General features: G+C 34.0%; 2 protein-coding genes across 3 annotated transcripts in view; one reads left to right on the top strand and one right to left on the bottom strand.

The window, feature by feature from the left end:
• The window catches only part of LOC117328242 (transcription initiation protein SPT3 homolog), a 113,813-nt gene that overhangs the window by 38,673 nt on the left and 59,359 nt on the right, over nucleotides 1-15,781 (top strand). Inside the window, exon 2 of the mRNA XM_033885705.1 lies at nucleotides 7,254-7,382. Within this exon, the coding sequence (XP_033741596.1) occupies nucleotides 7,264-7,382 (119 nt within the window). The 5' untranslated portion in view covers nucleotides 7,254-7,263. The remainder of the gene's footprint in view (nucleotides 1-7,253; nucleotides 7,383-15,781) is intronic.
• LOC117328241 overlaps nucleotides 1-15,781 on the bottom strand; it is a 101,267-nt gene that overhangs the window by 70,532 nt on the left and 14,954 nt on the right. The gene's annotated exons all lie outside the window — the stretch shown is intronic.

Here is a 15,781-nt window from a genome sequence, read left to right as displayed (position 1 = left end):
TGTGGCTATATATGGTGTCCAAGGCCACATACTGTTACTGTGGCTATATATGGTGTCCAAGGCCACATACTGTTACTGTGGCTATATATGGTGTCCAAGGCCACATACTGTTACTGTGGCTATATATGGTGTCCAAGGCCACATACTGTTACTGTGGCTATATATGGTGTCCATGGCCACATACTGTTACTGTGGCCATATACTGTTACTGTGGCTATATATGGTGTCCAAGGCCACAAACAGTACAGTGTTGCTATACATGATGTCCAAGGCCACATAAAGTACAATGTGGCTATACATGGTGGCTAAGGCCACATACAGAACAGGTGGCTATACATGGTGGCTGCAGGACATGTACAGTACTGTGTGGCTATACATGGTGGCTAAGGCCACATACAGTACAGTGTGGCTATACATGGTGGCTATGGAAATGTACAGTACAGTGTGGCTATACATGGTATCCAAGGCCACATATAGTACTGTGTGGCTATACATGGTATCCAAGGCCACATATAGTACTGTGTGGCTATACATGGTATCCAAGGCCACATACAGTTATTGTGGTTTTACAATGTGGCAAAGGCCACATTCAGTACAGTGTGGCTATACATGGTAACTAAGGCCACATACAGTACAGTGTGGCTATACATGGTAACTAAGGCCACATACAGTAGTGTGGTACACTGGCCAAGGAGGTAAGTTGTTCAAAATACAGAGGTTAATAATGGTCTGTGTTACTGATATTGTGTTTATGTGGTGGAGAGGTAGGTGTTCCTCTCACAGATGTAGAAACAATGGTTTAGACAGCCTAGTGGACACTGCTGACCAGTGAGGCATTCATGTGTAAATTAATATTAAAGCCTTACAAGTCCCATTGGAGTCCTTTGGGGCCTATTAATCAACTGTGAACTTAAAAACGGAAATCTAAGGGCTTTAGAATCAGGACTTACCAGGGGTTTGAGTTCTAACATTGATGACTTGGATTTGTTGGGATTTGACATGGAAATATTTACGAGGAATCCCTGTATTATTTAAATACAAGATGGGGAAGTAGTAGTGTTGATCACAAGCTCTGTCGACCCCCAACGACCTTGGAAGCTATAGGCGTTATATGAGGATAGCAATCTTTATTAATGGCTACCCAGCACACATCTGCTTACTCCAATACGAACAATTATGATTATAGGAATCAATTCCTCCATGCTCTTTCTTGATTTCATTTTCAAGACAAAATATAAAAAAATGTCAAATTAAGTCTGGGGCATCTGTAATATTAACACAGCACTACAATAGCTCATCAAGAGATACCGGGCTTTACAGCGTTCTGATTCGGTGAATCTGTGCTTATTAACAAGCATTGAACCCCAGACAAAGGTGGCTATCATTTTACCATCACACACAAGATAACATTGGACAATACCAGCTCATCTCTACAGCAATGTAAGCATCTGTCATCTCGTCAACATGGTCATGTTCCCTACCACTGGCTCCCTCCAGCCTGACCCAGAAACCACATCTATTGAACACCAATAGAGCTCACTTGAGTGATCTGTAACTGGACATATAAGGTGTAATACCTATCAATATAGATATCACCCGGTAAAAACAGCTGTAGGATTTTATGTTTCATAACAGACATGTCTGTGAGGTTACAGTTTTAATAGCACTTTTACTGTTGTAACACCAATAAATTACACCCTGCCCTGAACAATCCAATTCAGCAGCCTTGCTAACTACTGAGCTTTATGTCAAATTTCTTGTTATATTTGCATAACTTTTTATAGAATGCTCACAAATTACAAGTACTTGGTGTAGATAATTTTGGAACATTTTGAAATAGTTCTCAGTATTCCTGAGAAAAGTATTGTGATCCTTTGTAACACAGATGTCGCCAGCAGTATAGACAGTGTTAGGTGCTTTACAATCCAGGTATTTAGACATAAAACATTTCAGATTGCAAAAAGGTTTTTGAGAAAAAAAGAATTTTGAATAAATTAATTTATAATATTATGTTATAACATTTTTATTTTTTTTTAATTTCAATTCAGAGACAAAAAAATTAGGGTACAACATGGGGCATGATGTAGGGCTGTCTATATAATATTTTAACATTAAAAGATAAAATGTTTTATTCTTGCTTGATAAATGGTTCCCTTCCACAGTAGCACTCTGCAGCTCTCCTGTGTTAGGAGGTGTAAAGGGGTTAGGGGCCAGGGGAGAAGTGTGATTGACAAGATTATATCACCCTATAGATTTATACCACCACCAACACATCTCCTGCTTGATGACTCTGACTGGCCTATTGTAATGGAAATCGTGATTGCACAATGCATTGTCTGCGGCCTGTGTAATTTGGGTGCTGAGGTTAGGACCCGTTTGGCCAGACAGAGTGCACACATTGTCACTGCTCCTGTTCGTCTGCTCAAACAAACCCCACTCCCTCCAGAAAACCAAAGCTTGGCAGTATTATATCATGATTAGATGATCCATATCTTCCCAACATTTTGATAAGTTGTCGACTGCTTTGCAGCCCTTTTATTCTATGCCCTAATCTGCTAATTAGGTTAACGGGAGATCGTGTGCTAAAATGGGGAGGCCTGTGATGGGCTGAGGTGAAAAGTCGACATTTGAACTACAGATGGCCCCAGTGACATTACGTGTAGTGGTGACAGCACCAATTCAATTACACTGACTTTTACAAAATATATGACTTAACCTTTCTGAAGTTTAAACAAACGTCGCAGATGCAGGGACAGTATGCTTCGCTGTCCATCTTTATGTTGTAGGTGAGAATTGGTGCGTTGATGCACTGATACTTCAGTACTATTTTTCTTCTTGCACCAGATTGCACACAGATGTTTTAAAGTGGATCAGATTCTATAATTTCCTAATTCTAAAGTTTAAATTCACAAATTTAATTAGTAATAAATGTTGTTACAAAAGTAATAAATTTTGAGAACAAATCTTAAACCAACTGAAACTGAGATGAAGAATTGTTTACATTAAAAACTTGAGTTTTGGAGGCCAATTAGGATAGAGCTTCTGTCAGCTGTAATGTTGGACATTATAGGTTCCAGAAATATGATTAACACTTATAGTCTTAAACTGTCAAATAGAAAGCTTGCACTAAAATTATGGTCATAGCAACCATCCTTTGTCCTGTGTCAGCTGTCATACTAGTTCTAACAGTGTATGTACCGGTATATGGGGTGTTGATGATTACAATATACTGATTGGGGGGGGGGTTCACGATTACAATATACTGATGGCTGGGGGGTGATCACGATTACAATATACTGATGGCTCGGGGGTGTTCGCGATTACAATATAATGATGGCTGTTGTTGAATGTCTTACACCCCTATTGTTTAAGTTGTTTCCTGTATTTACTGTTGTTGAATGTCTTACACCCCTATTGTTTAAGTTGTTTCCTGTATTTACTGTTGTTGAATGTCTTACACCCCTATTGTTTAAGTTGTTTCCTGTATTTACTGTTGTTGAATGTCTTACACCCCAGTTGTTTAAGTTGTTTCTGGTATTTACTGTTGTTGAATGTCTTACACCCCTATTGTTTAAGTTGTTTCCTGTATTTACTGTTGTTGAATGTCTTACACCCCTATTGTTTAAGTTGTTTCCTGTATTTACTGTTGTTGAATGTCTTACACCCCTATTGTTTAAGTTGTTTCCTGTATTTACTGTTGTTGAATGTCTTACACCCCAGTTGTTTAAGTTGTTTCTGGTATTTACTGTTGTTGAATGTCTTACACCCCTATTGTTTAAGTTGTTTCCTGTATTTACTGTTGTTGAATGTCTTACACCCCTATTGTTTAAGTTGTTTCCTGTATTTACTGTTGTTGAATGTCTTACACCCCAGTTGTTTAAGTTGTTTCTGGTATTTACTGTTGTTGAATGTCTTACACCCCAGTTGTTTAAGTTGTTTACTGTATTTACTGTTGTTGAATGTCTTACACCCCTATTGTTTAAGTTGTTTCCTGTATTTACTGTTGTTGAATGTCTTACACTCCTATTGTTTAAGTTGTTTCCTGTATTTACTGTTGTTGAATGTCTTACACCCCAGTTGTTTAAGTTGTTTCTGGTATTTACTGTTGTTGAATGTCTTACACTCCTATTGTTTAAGTTGTTTCTGGTATTTACTGTTGTTGAATGTCTTACACCCCAGTTGTTTAAGTTGTTTACTGTATTTACTGTTGTTGAATGTCTTACACCCCAGTTGTTTAAGTTGTTTCCTGTATTTACTGTTGTTGAATGTCTTACACCCCTATTGTTTAAGTTGTTTCCTGTATTTACTGTTGTTGAATGTCTTACACCCCTATTGTTTAAGTTGTTTCTGGTATTTACTGTTGTTGAATGTCTTACACCCCAGTTGTTTAAGTTGTTTCCTGTATTTACTGTTGTTGAATGTCTTACACCCCTATTGTTTAAGTTGTTTCCTGTGTTTGCTCTTGGGAAATCAGCGTACTCATTCCTCTGGCCAAGAAATCAGAAAAATATGTAATGAAGTTTAATTCTGGGTTGTCTCACTGGAATGAGATAATTTCACTTATTTTCAATTATGTCAAATTTGTTCAAAATGCCATTTCCACCTACAATTGTTTCTGTAGTATATATCTGTAGTATGCATCTGTAGTGTGTATCTGTAGTATGTATCTGTAGTGTGTATCTGTAGTATGTATCTGTAGTGTGTATCTGTAATGTGTATCTGTAGTGTGTATCTGTAATGTGTATCTGTAGTGTGTATATGTAGTGTGTATATGTAGTGTGTATCTGCAGTGTATATCTGTAGTGTGTATCTGTAGTATATGTATCTGTAGTGTGTATCTGTAGTATATGTATCTGTAGTGTGTATCTGTAATGTGTATCTGTAGTGTGTATCTGTAGTGTGTATATGTAGTGTGTATCTGCAGTGTATATCTGTAGTGTGTATCTGTAGTATATGTATCTGTAGTGTGTATCTGTAGTATATGTATCTGTAGTGTGATCTGTAGTGTGTATCTGTAGTGTATATCTGTAGTGTATATCTGTAGTGTGTATCTGTAGTGTATATCTGTAGTGTATATCTGTAGTGTGTAGCTGTAGTGTGTATATGTAGTGTGTATCTGTAGTGTGTATCTGTACTGTGTATCTGTAGTATGTATCTGTAGTGTGTATCTGTAGTATATGTATCTGTAGTGTGTATCTGTAGTGTGTATCTGCAGTATGTATATGTAGTGTGTATCTGTAGTATATGTATCTGTAGTGTGTATCTGTAGTGTGTATCTGTATTTTGTATCTGTAGTGTGTAACTGTAGTATGTATCTGTAGTATGTATCTGTAGTGTGTATCTGTAGTGTGTATCTGTAATGTGTATCTGTAGTGTGTATCTGTAATGTGTATCTGTAGTATGTATCTATAGTGTGTATCTGTAGTGTGTATCTGTAGTATGTATCTATAGTGTGTATCTGTAGTGTGTATCTGTAGTATGTATCTGTAGTATGTATCTGTAGTATATGTATCTGTAGTGTGTATCTGTAGTGTGTATCTGTAGTGTGTATATGTAGTATATGTATCTGTAGTGTGTATCTGTAGTGTGTGTCTCTGTAGTGTGTAAATGTAGTGTGTATCTGTAGTGTGTATCTATAGTATGTATCTAGTGTGTATCTGTAGTGTGTATCTGTAGTATGTATCTGTAGTGTGTATCTGTAGTATGTATCTGTAGTGTGTATCTGTAGTGTGTATCTGTAGTATGTATCTGTAGTATGTATCTGTAGTGTGTATCTGTAGTGTGTATCTGTAGTATATGTATCTGTAGTGTGTATCTGTAGTATATGTATCTGTAGTGTGTATCTGTAGTGTGTATCTGTAGTGTGTATCTGTAGTATGTATCTGTAGTATGTATCTGTAGTGTGTATCTGTAGTGTGTATCTGTAGTATGTATCTGTAGTATGTATCTGTAGTATATATCTGTAGTATGTATCTGTAGTGTGTATCTGTAGTGTGTATCTGTAGTGTGTATCTGTAGTATATATATGTAGTGTGTATCTGTAGTGTGTATCTGTAGTGTGTATCTGTAGTGTGTGTCTGTAGTGTGTATCTGTAGTATGTATCTGTAGTATATGTATCTGTAGTGTGTATCTGTAGTATGTATCTGTAGTATATGTATCTGTAGTGTGTATCTGTAGTGTGTATCTGTAGTATATGTATATGTAGTGTGTATCTGTAGTGTGTATATGTAGTGTGTATCTGTAGTGTGTATCTGTAGTGTGTATCTGTAGTATGTATCTGTAGTATATGTATCTGTAGTGTGTATCTGTAGTGTGTATCTGTAGTGTGTATCTGTAGTATATGTATCTGTAGTGTGTATCTGTTGTGTGTATCTGTAGTATGTATCTGTAGTGTGTATCTGTAGTATATGTATCTGTAGTGTGTATCTGTAGTGTGTATCTGCAGTATGTATCTGTAGTGTGTATCTATAGTATGTATCTGTAGTATATATCTGTAGTATGTATCTGTAGTATGTATCTGTAGTGTGTATATGTAGTATATGTATCTTTAGTATGTATCTATAGTATGTATCTGTAGTGTGTATCTGTAGTATATATCTGTAGTATGTATCTGTAGTGTGTATCTGTAGTATATGTATCTGTAGTATGTATCTATAGTATGTATCTGTAGTATGTATCTGTAGTATATGTATCTGTAGTGTGTATCTGTAGTGTGTATGTGTATTATATGTATCTGTAGTGTGTATCTGTAGTATATGTATCTGTAGTATGTATCTGTAGTATATGTATCTGTAGTGTATATCTGTTGTATGTATCTGTAGTGTATATATGTAGTGTGTATCTGTAGTGTGTATCTGTAGTGTATATCTGTAGTGTGTATCTGTAGTGTGTATCTGTAGTATGTATCTGTAGTATCTATCTGTAGTGTGTATCTGTAGTATGTATCTGTAGTATATGTATCTGTAGTATATGTATCTGTAGTGTATATCTGTAGTGTGTATCTGTAGTGTGTATCTGTAGTATGTATCTGTAGTGTGTATCTATAGTATGTATCTGTAGTGTGTATCTGTAGTATGTATCTGTAGTGTGTATATGTAGTATATGTATCTGTAGTGTGTATCTGTAGTGTGTATATGTAGTGTGTATCAGTAGTATATATCTGTATTATATATAACCGGGTAGTATCTGTAGTAGATTTTTTGTGGTACAGTATGATGTACTGGTTAATACAGAATACTTTTTGTATTTTTAGGTAAAACAGTATGAGTGTAAAGGAGGGAGGGACATCGTCAGGGAGTACGTCTCGTACTGGATCATCATCTGGGAGTGTGTCCCGAGCTGGGATAACCCACTGGTTTACCTCGGAGATTCAGCAGATGATGTGAGTGTATTTTGATAATTGTGATCATATCTAAATTATTATCTTACTGTACAGTAACTATACCTAAATTATTGTCTTACTGTACAGTACTGTAATTATACCTAAAGTATTGTCTTACTGTACAGTAATTATACCTAAATTATTGTCTAACCGTACAGTGATCATAACTAAATTATTATCTTACTGTACAGTAATTAAACTTAAATTATTGTCTAACCGTACAGTGATCATAACTAAATTATTATCTGACTGTACAGTAATTATACCTGAATTTTTGTCTTACTGTACAGTAATTATACCTAAATTATTGTCTTACTGTACAGTAATTATACCTAAATTATTGTCTTACTGTACAGTAATTATCCCTAAATTATTGTCTTACTGTACAGTAATTATACCTAAATTATTGTCTTACTGTACAGTAATTATACCTAAATTATTATCTTACTGTACAGTAATTATACCTAAATTATTGTCTTACTGTACATGCCTGAATTATTGTCTTACTGTACAGTAATTATACCTAAGTTATTGTCTTACTGTACAGTAATTATGCCTGGATTATTGTCTTACTGTACAGTAATTATACCTAAATTATTGTCTTACTGTGCAGTAATTATACCTGAATTATTGTCTTACTGTACAGTAATTATACCTAAATTATTATCTGTACAGTAATTATACCTAAATTATTGTCTTACTGTACAGTAAGTATACCTAAATTATTATCTTACTGTACAGTAATTATACCTAAATTATTATCTTATTGTACATGCCTGAATTATTGTCTTACTGTACAGTAATTATGCCTGCAGATTATTGTCTTACTGTACAGTGATCATAACTAAATTATTATCTTACTGTACAGTGATCATAACTAAATTATCATCTGACTGTACAGTAATTATACCTAAATTATTGTCTAACTGTACAGTAATTATGCCTAGATTATTGTCTTACTGTACAGTAATTATACCTAAATTATTATCTTACTGTACAGTAATTATACCCAAATTATTATCTGACTGTACAGTAATTATACCTAAATTATTGTCTTACTGTACAGTAATTATGCCTAGATTATTGTCTTACTGTACAGTAATTATACCTAAATTATTGTCTAACCGTACATTGATCATAACTAAATTATTGTCTTACTGTACAGTAATTATACCTAAACTGTTATTTTTAATCTGTCCCATTTATTTCCATTGATATCAATATGATCTCTCTATTGATTATCTTCGTGTTGGATAGTTTTGAAGTCAGCATATTGGTTTCTTTGAGGTTGTTATGCTGAGGAAGGAATCAGAAAATAAAAACTGATGTTGAAAATTGCATTCTGGTAGTAGATATTTTCAAAATTCTCATTCCATTTGGAATCATTAGATTGAGAATTAAGTGTACGTTGACTTGTGTTGTCTAAATAAGACTACAGTCTCGGTAATCTCAGTATGCCTCACCATAATAACAATCAATATTCATGTATTAGTACAAACTGCATCATTTTATTTCCAATTTAGACCAAATGTCATGCTCTGCTGGGCTTCACGTCTCTGTGACATCTCATGCATGTAGCAAAAGCATATGAGAGTATTCACAGTGGGACAAATTCTATTTACGATTTGGACAAATGATTTCTCACCTAATGCACCCTATCAATGAAAGCATGCCTCCAATGTCAATAAAAAGGCAGTTTTAACGGGACATGGCCACCTTGGGGTCAGAGTTCAGTGGTGTTTGTTTAAGTTACTGAAGCAGATGGTCTGCTTGATGTTATTGAAGACAGCCAATAAAACGAATTGTCATTGACGTTCTCTCCTCCAGTGGCTGAAGAGTTCCGTCAAAGATTGATTAAGTACCAAAAAAGTTGATTTAAAAATGTGGAATAGCCTTTTGTAGCCTTTTGTGGGTAATTTAAACAAGCCATGAGATTTTAGAGAGAGAAGGTCCAAAGGAAGAAAGGGTCTTTTGAATATGGAAAGCCTTGGTCTGACCTCAGAAACACCGTAGTAATTAATTTATTCATGACCTTTTCATAAAGTCATCCATTTACCCAGAACAAAGTAAATGAAGCTGAAAATGTAGCAATATCTATACAGTGTGTTTTATACTGTGATAATAGAATTCCCACCTGCCAGAGATGTTTAATTGTGTCAACATAAAGAATATATTTTAAATCTATACCATATTCATCATAAAATATTACACTGTGTACTAAAACAGTAAGGGTGTTCTAAGAAAAACGCAATAGGGGTGTGCTTATAAAAAAAACCAATTTCACAGATGTCCATTCTCTATAGGTATTGTTACGTCACTGCTATATTGCTGTGACCGCCAATTTATTGTATTGTATATATACATGATGTATGACATGTACTGGTGAGCTGTAAAGCTTAAAGTCAATCAAATGAATTGAATTGAATTATAATTTATAATTATAAAAATACAATAGGGGTGTGCTTATAATTGTATAATTATAAAAATGCAACAGGGGTATGCTTATATTGTTATAAAAACACAATAGGGGTATGCTTATATAATTATAAAAACACACTAGAGATGTGCTTAAAAAATTATAAAAACACAATAGGGGTGTACTTATATAATTTTAAAAACCCAATAGGGGTGTGTTTATATAATTGTAAAAACATTATAGAAGTGTGTTTAAATAATTACAAAAACACAATGGAGTACTATTTTGTTTCTCTGTCTTTGTCTCTTTGCCTACCCAATATTGCTGATGTTGTCATCGATGTATACAATTTACCTAACATTTACAGGTGTATACAATAAGTTACTATAACATGTACAGGTGTATACAATAAGTTACTATAACATGTACAGGTGTATACAATAAGTTACTATAACATGTACAGGTATATACAATAAGTTACCTAACATGTACAGGTGTATACAATAAGTTACCTAACATGTACAGGTGTATACAATAAGTTACCTAACATGTACAGGTGTATACAATAAGTTACCTAACATGTACAGGTGTATACAATAAGTTACCTAACATGTACAGGTGTATACAATAAGTTACTATAACATGTACAGGTATATACAATAAGTTACCTAACATGTACAGGTGTATACAATAAGTTACTATAACATGTACAGGTATATACAATAAGTTACTATAACATATACAGGTATATACAATAAGTTACTATAACATGTACAGGTGTATACAATAAGTTACTATAACATATACAGGTATATACAATAAGTTACTATAACATGTACAGGTGTATACAATAAGTTACTATAACATGTACAGGTATATACAATAAGTTACTATAACATATACAGGTATATACAATAAGTTACTATAACATGTACAGGTATATACAATAAGTTATATTATAACATATACATGTAGGTGTATACAATAAGTTACAATAGCATACAGGTGTATACAATAAGTTACTGTAACATGTACAGGTGTATACAATAAGTTACTATAACATGTACAGGTATATACAATAAGTTACTATAACATGTACAGGTGTATACAATAAGTTACTAAATCATGTACAGGTGTATACAATAAGTTACCTAACATGTACAGGTATATACAATAAGTTACCTAACATGTACAGGTATATACAATAAGTTACTATAACATGTACAGGTGTATACAATAAGTTACTATAACATGTACAGGTGTATACAATAAGTTACTATAACATGTACAGGTGTATACAATAAGTTACTAAATCATGTACAGGTATATACAATAAGTTACTATAACATGTACAGGTGTATACAATAAGTTACTATAACATGTACAGGTGTATACAATAAGTTACCTAACATGTACAGGTATATACAATAAGTTACCTAACATGTACAGGTGTATACAATAAGTTACTAAATCATGTACAGGTATATACAATAAGTTACCTAACATGTACAGGTATATACAATAAGTTACCTAACATGTACAGGTATATACAATAAGTTACTATAACATGTACAGGTGTATACAATAAGTTACTATAACATGTACAGGTGTATACAATAAGTTACTATAACATGTACAGGTGTATACAATAAGTTACTCTAACATGTACAGGTGTATACAATAAGTTACTATAACATGTACAGGTGTATACAATAAGTTACTATAACATATACAGGTGTATACAATAAGTTACTATAACATGTACAGGTATATACAATAAGTTACTATAACATGTACAGGTGTATACAATAAGTTACTACATGTATAACATGTACAGGTGTATACAATAAGTTACTATAACTTGTTAGGTGTATACAATAAGTTACCTAACATGTACAGGTGTATACAATAAGTTACTAAATCATGTACAGGTATATACAATAAGTTACTATAACATGTACAGGTGTATACAATAAGTTACTATAACATGTACAGGTGTATACAATAAGTTACCTAACATGTACAGGTGTATACAATAAGTTACCTAACATGTACAGGTGTATACAATAAGTTACTATAACATATACAGGTGTATACAATAAGTTACTGTAACATGTACAGGTGTATACAATAAGTTACTATAACATGTACTGGTGTATACAATAAGTTACTGTAACATGTACAGGTGTATACAATAAGTTACTATAACTTGTACAGGTATATACAATACGTCACTATAACATGTACAGGTATATACAATACGTTACTATAACATGTACAGGTATATACAATAAGTTACTACATGTATAACATGTACAGGTGTATACAATAAGTTACTATAACATGTACAGGTGTATACAATAAGTTACTATAACATGTACAGGTGTATACAATAAGTTACCTAACATGTACAGGTGTATACAATAAGTTACTATAACATGTACAGGTGTATACAAAAGTTACTATAACATGTACAGGTATATACAATAAGTTACTATAACATATACAGGTATATACAATAAGTTACTATAATATGTACAGGTATATACAATAAGTTACTACATGTAAAACATGTACATGTATATACAATAAGTTACTATAATATGTTAGGTATATACAATAAGTTACTACATGTATAACATATACAGGTGTATACAATAAGTTACTAAAACATGTACAGGTGTATACAATAAGTTACTATAACATGTACAGGTATATACAATAAGTTACTACATGTAAAACATGTACATGTATATACAATAAGTCATTAAAACATGTACAGGTATATACAATAAGTTACTACATGTATAACATGTACAGGTATATACAATAAGTTACTATAACATGTACAGGTGTATACAATAAGTTACTATAACATGTACAGGTGTATACAATAAGTTACCTAACATGTACAGGTGTATACAATAAGTTACTATAACATGTACAGGTATATACAATAAGTTACCTAACATGTACAGGTATATACAATAAGTTACTACATGTATAACATGTACAGGTGTATACAATAAGTTACTATAACATGTACAGGTATATACAATAAGTTACTACATGTATAACATGTACAGGTATATACAATAAGTTACTATAACATGTACAGGTATATACAATAAGTTACTATAATTGATCATGAGATATAATGTCTAAAGGCACTGATGATTCAGTCTCCATTGAACTCTTCACTAGAAATAGTTAAATAATGATACCCCCCTCCTCCTCCTCCTCCTCCACCGATAACAAATGGTAAACAATGTTAATCAAAGCTGTCATGGTTTGGAGGGTAAGTACGTTCTGGTCTACTGACTTTGTCCGAAGCCACAGTAAACATGTGAAACAGGTGTACTCCCTATACTGTATGTTACTGTGTACTCTCTATACTGTATGTTACTGTGTACTCCCTATACTGTATGTTACTGTGTACTCCCTATACTGTATGTGTTACTGTGTACTCCCTATACTGTATGTTACTGTGTACTCCCTATACTGTATGTTACTGTGTACTCCCTATACTTTATGTGTTACTGTGTACTCCCTATACTGTATGTTACTGTGTACTCCCTATACTGTATGTTACTGTGTACTCCCCATACTGTATGTGTTACTGTGTACTCCCTATACTGTATGTGTTACTGTGTACTCCCTATACTGTATGTTACTGTGTACTCCCTATACTGTATGTTACTGTGTACTCCCTATACTGTATGTGTTACTGTGTACTCCCTATACTGTATGTTACTGTGTACTCCCTATACTGTATGTTACTGTGTACTCCCTATACTGTATGTGTTACTGTGTACTCCCTATACTGTATGTGTTACTGTGTACTCCCTATACTGTATGTGTTACTGTGTACACCCTATACTGTATGTTACTGTGTACTCCCTATACTGTATGTGTTACTGTGTACTCCCTATACTGTATGTGTTACTGTGTACTCCCTATACTGTATGTTACTGTGTACTCCCTATACTGTATGTTACTGTGTACTCCCTATACTGTATGTTACTGTGTACTCCCTATACTGTATGTGTTACTGTGTACTCCCTATACTGTATGTTACTGTGTACTCCCTATACTGTATGTGTTACTGTGTACTCCCTATACTGTATGTTACTGTGTACTCCCTATACTGTATGTTACTGTGTACTCCCTATACTGTATGTGTTACTGTGTACTCCCTATACTGTATGTGTTACTGTGTACTCCCTATACTGTATGTTACTGTGTACTCCCTATACTGTATGTTACTGTGTACTCCCTATACTGTATGTTACTGTGTACTCCCTATACTGTATGTGTTACTGTGTACACCCTATACTGTATGTTACTGTGTACTCCCTATACTGTATGTTACTGTGTACTCCCTATACTGTATATGTTACTGTGTACTCCCTATACTGTATGTGTTACTGTGTACTCCCTATACTGTATATGTTACTGTGTACTCCCTATACTGTATGTGTTACTGTGTACACCCTATACTGTATGTTACTGTGTACTCCCTATACTGTATATGTTACTGTGTACTCCCTATACTGTATGTTACTGTGTACTCCCTATACTGTATATGTTACTGTGTACTCCCTATACTGTATGTGTTACTGTGTACTCCCTATACTGTATATGTTACTGTGTACTCCCTATACTGTATGTGTTACTGTGTACACCCTATACTGTATGTTACTGTGTACTCCCTATACTGTATATGTTACTGTGTACACCCTATACTGTATGTTACTGTGTACTCCCTATACTGTATGTTACTGTGTACTCCCTATACTGTATGTTACTGTGTACTCCCTATACTGTATGTTACTGTGTACTCCCTATACTGTATATGTAACTGTGTACTCTCTGTACTGTATGTTACTGTGTACTCCCTATACTGTATGTTACTGTGTACTCCCTATACTGTATGTTACTGTGTACTCCCTATACTGTATGTTACTGTGTACTCCCTATACTGTATGTGTTACTGTGTACTCCCTATACTGTATGTTACTGTGTACTCCCTATACTGTATGTTACTGTGTACTCCCTATACTGTATGTTACTGTGTACTCCCTATACTGTATGTTACTGTGTACTCCCTATACTGTATGTTACTGTGTACTCCCTATACTGTATGTTACTGTGTACTCCCTATACTGTATATGTTACTGTGTACTCCCTATACTGTATATGTTACTGTGTACTCCCTATACTGTATGTGTTACTGTGTACTCCCTATACTGTATATGTTACTGTGTACTCCCTATACTGTATGTGTTACTGTGTACTCCCTATACTGTATATGTTACTGTGTACTCCCTATACTGTATGTTACTGTGTACTCCCTATACTGTATATGTTACTGTGTACTCCCTATACTGTATATGTTACTGTGTACTCCCTATACTGTATGTGTTACTGTGTACTCCCTATACTGTATATGTTACTGTGTACTCCCTATACTGTATGTGTTACTGTGTACTCCCTATACTGTATATGTTACTGTGTACTCCCTATACTGTATGTTACTGTGTACTCCCTATACTGTATGTTACTGTGTACTCCCTATACTGTATGTTACTGTGTACTCCCTATACTGTATGTTACTGTGTACTCCCTATACTGTATGTTACTGTGTACTCCCTATACTGTATGTTACTGTGTACTCCCTATACTGTATGTTACTGTGTACTCCCTATACTGTATGTTACTGTGTACTCCCTATACTGTATGTTACTGTGTACTCTCTATACTGTATATGTTACTGTGTACTCTCTATACTGTATGTTACTGTGTACTCCCTATACTGTATGTGTTACTGTGTACTCCCTATACTGTATGTTACTGTGTACTCCCTATACTGTATATGTTACTGTGTACTCCCTATACTGTATGTTACTGTGTACTCCCTATACTGTATGTTACTGTGTACTCCCTATACTGTATGTTACTGTGTACTCCCTATACTGTATGT

The sequence above is a fragment of the Pecten maximus genome, chromosome 5 (assembly GCF_902652985.1).
Source record: "Pecten maximus chromosome 5, xPecMax1.1, whole genome shotgun sequence".
NCBI classification, from domain to species: Eukaryota; Metazoa; Mollusca; class Bivalvia; order Pectinida; family Pectinidae; genus Pecten; species Pecten maximus.
The sequence above is the reverse complement of the archived record's forward strand: the minus strand, read 5'-3'. Positions and strand labels throughout refer to the sequence as shown.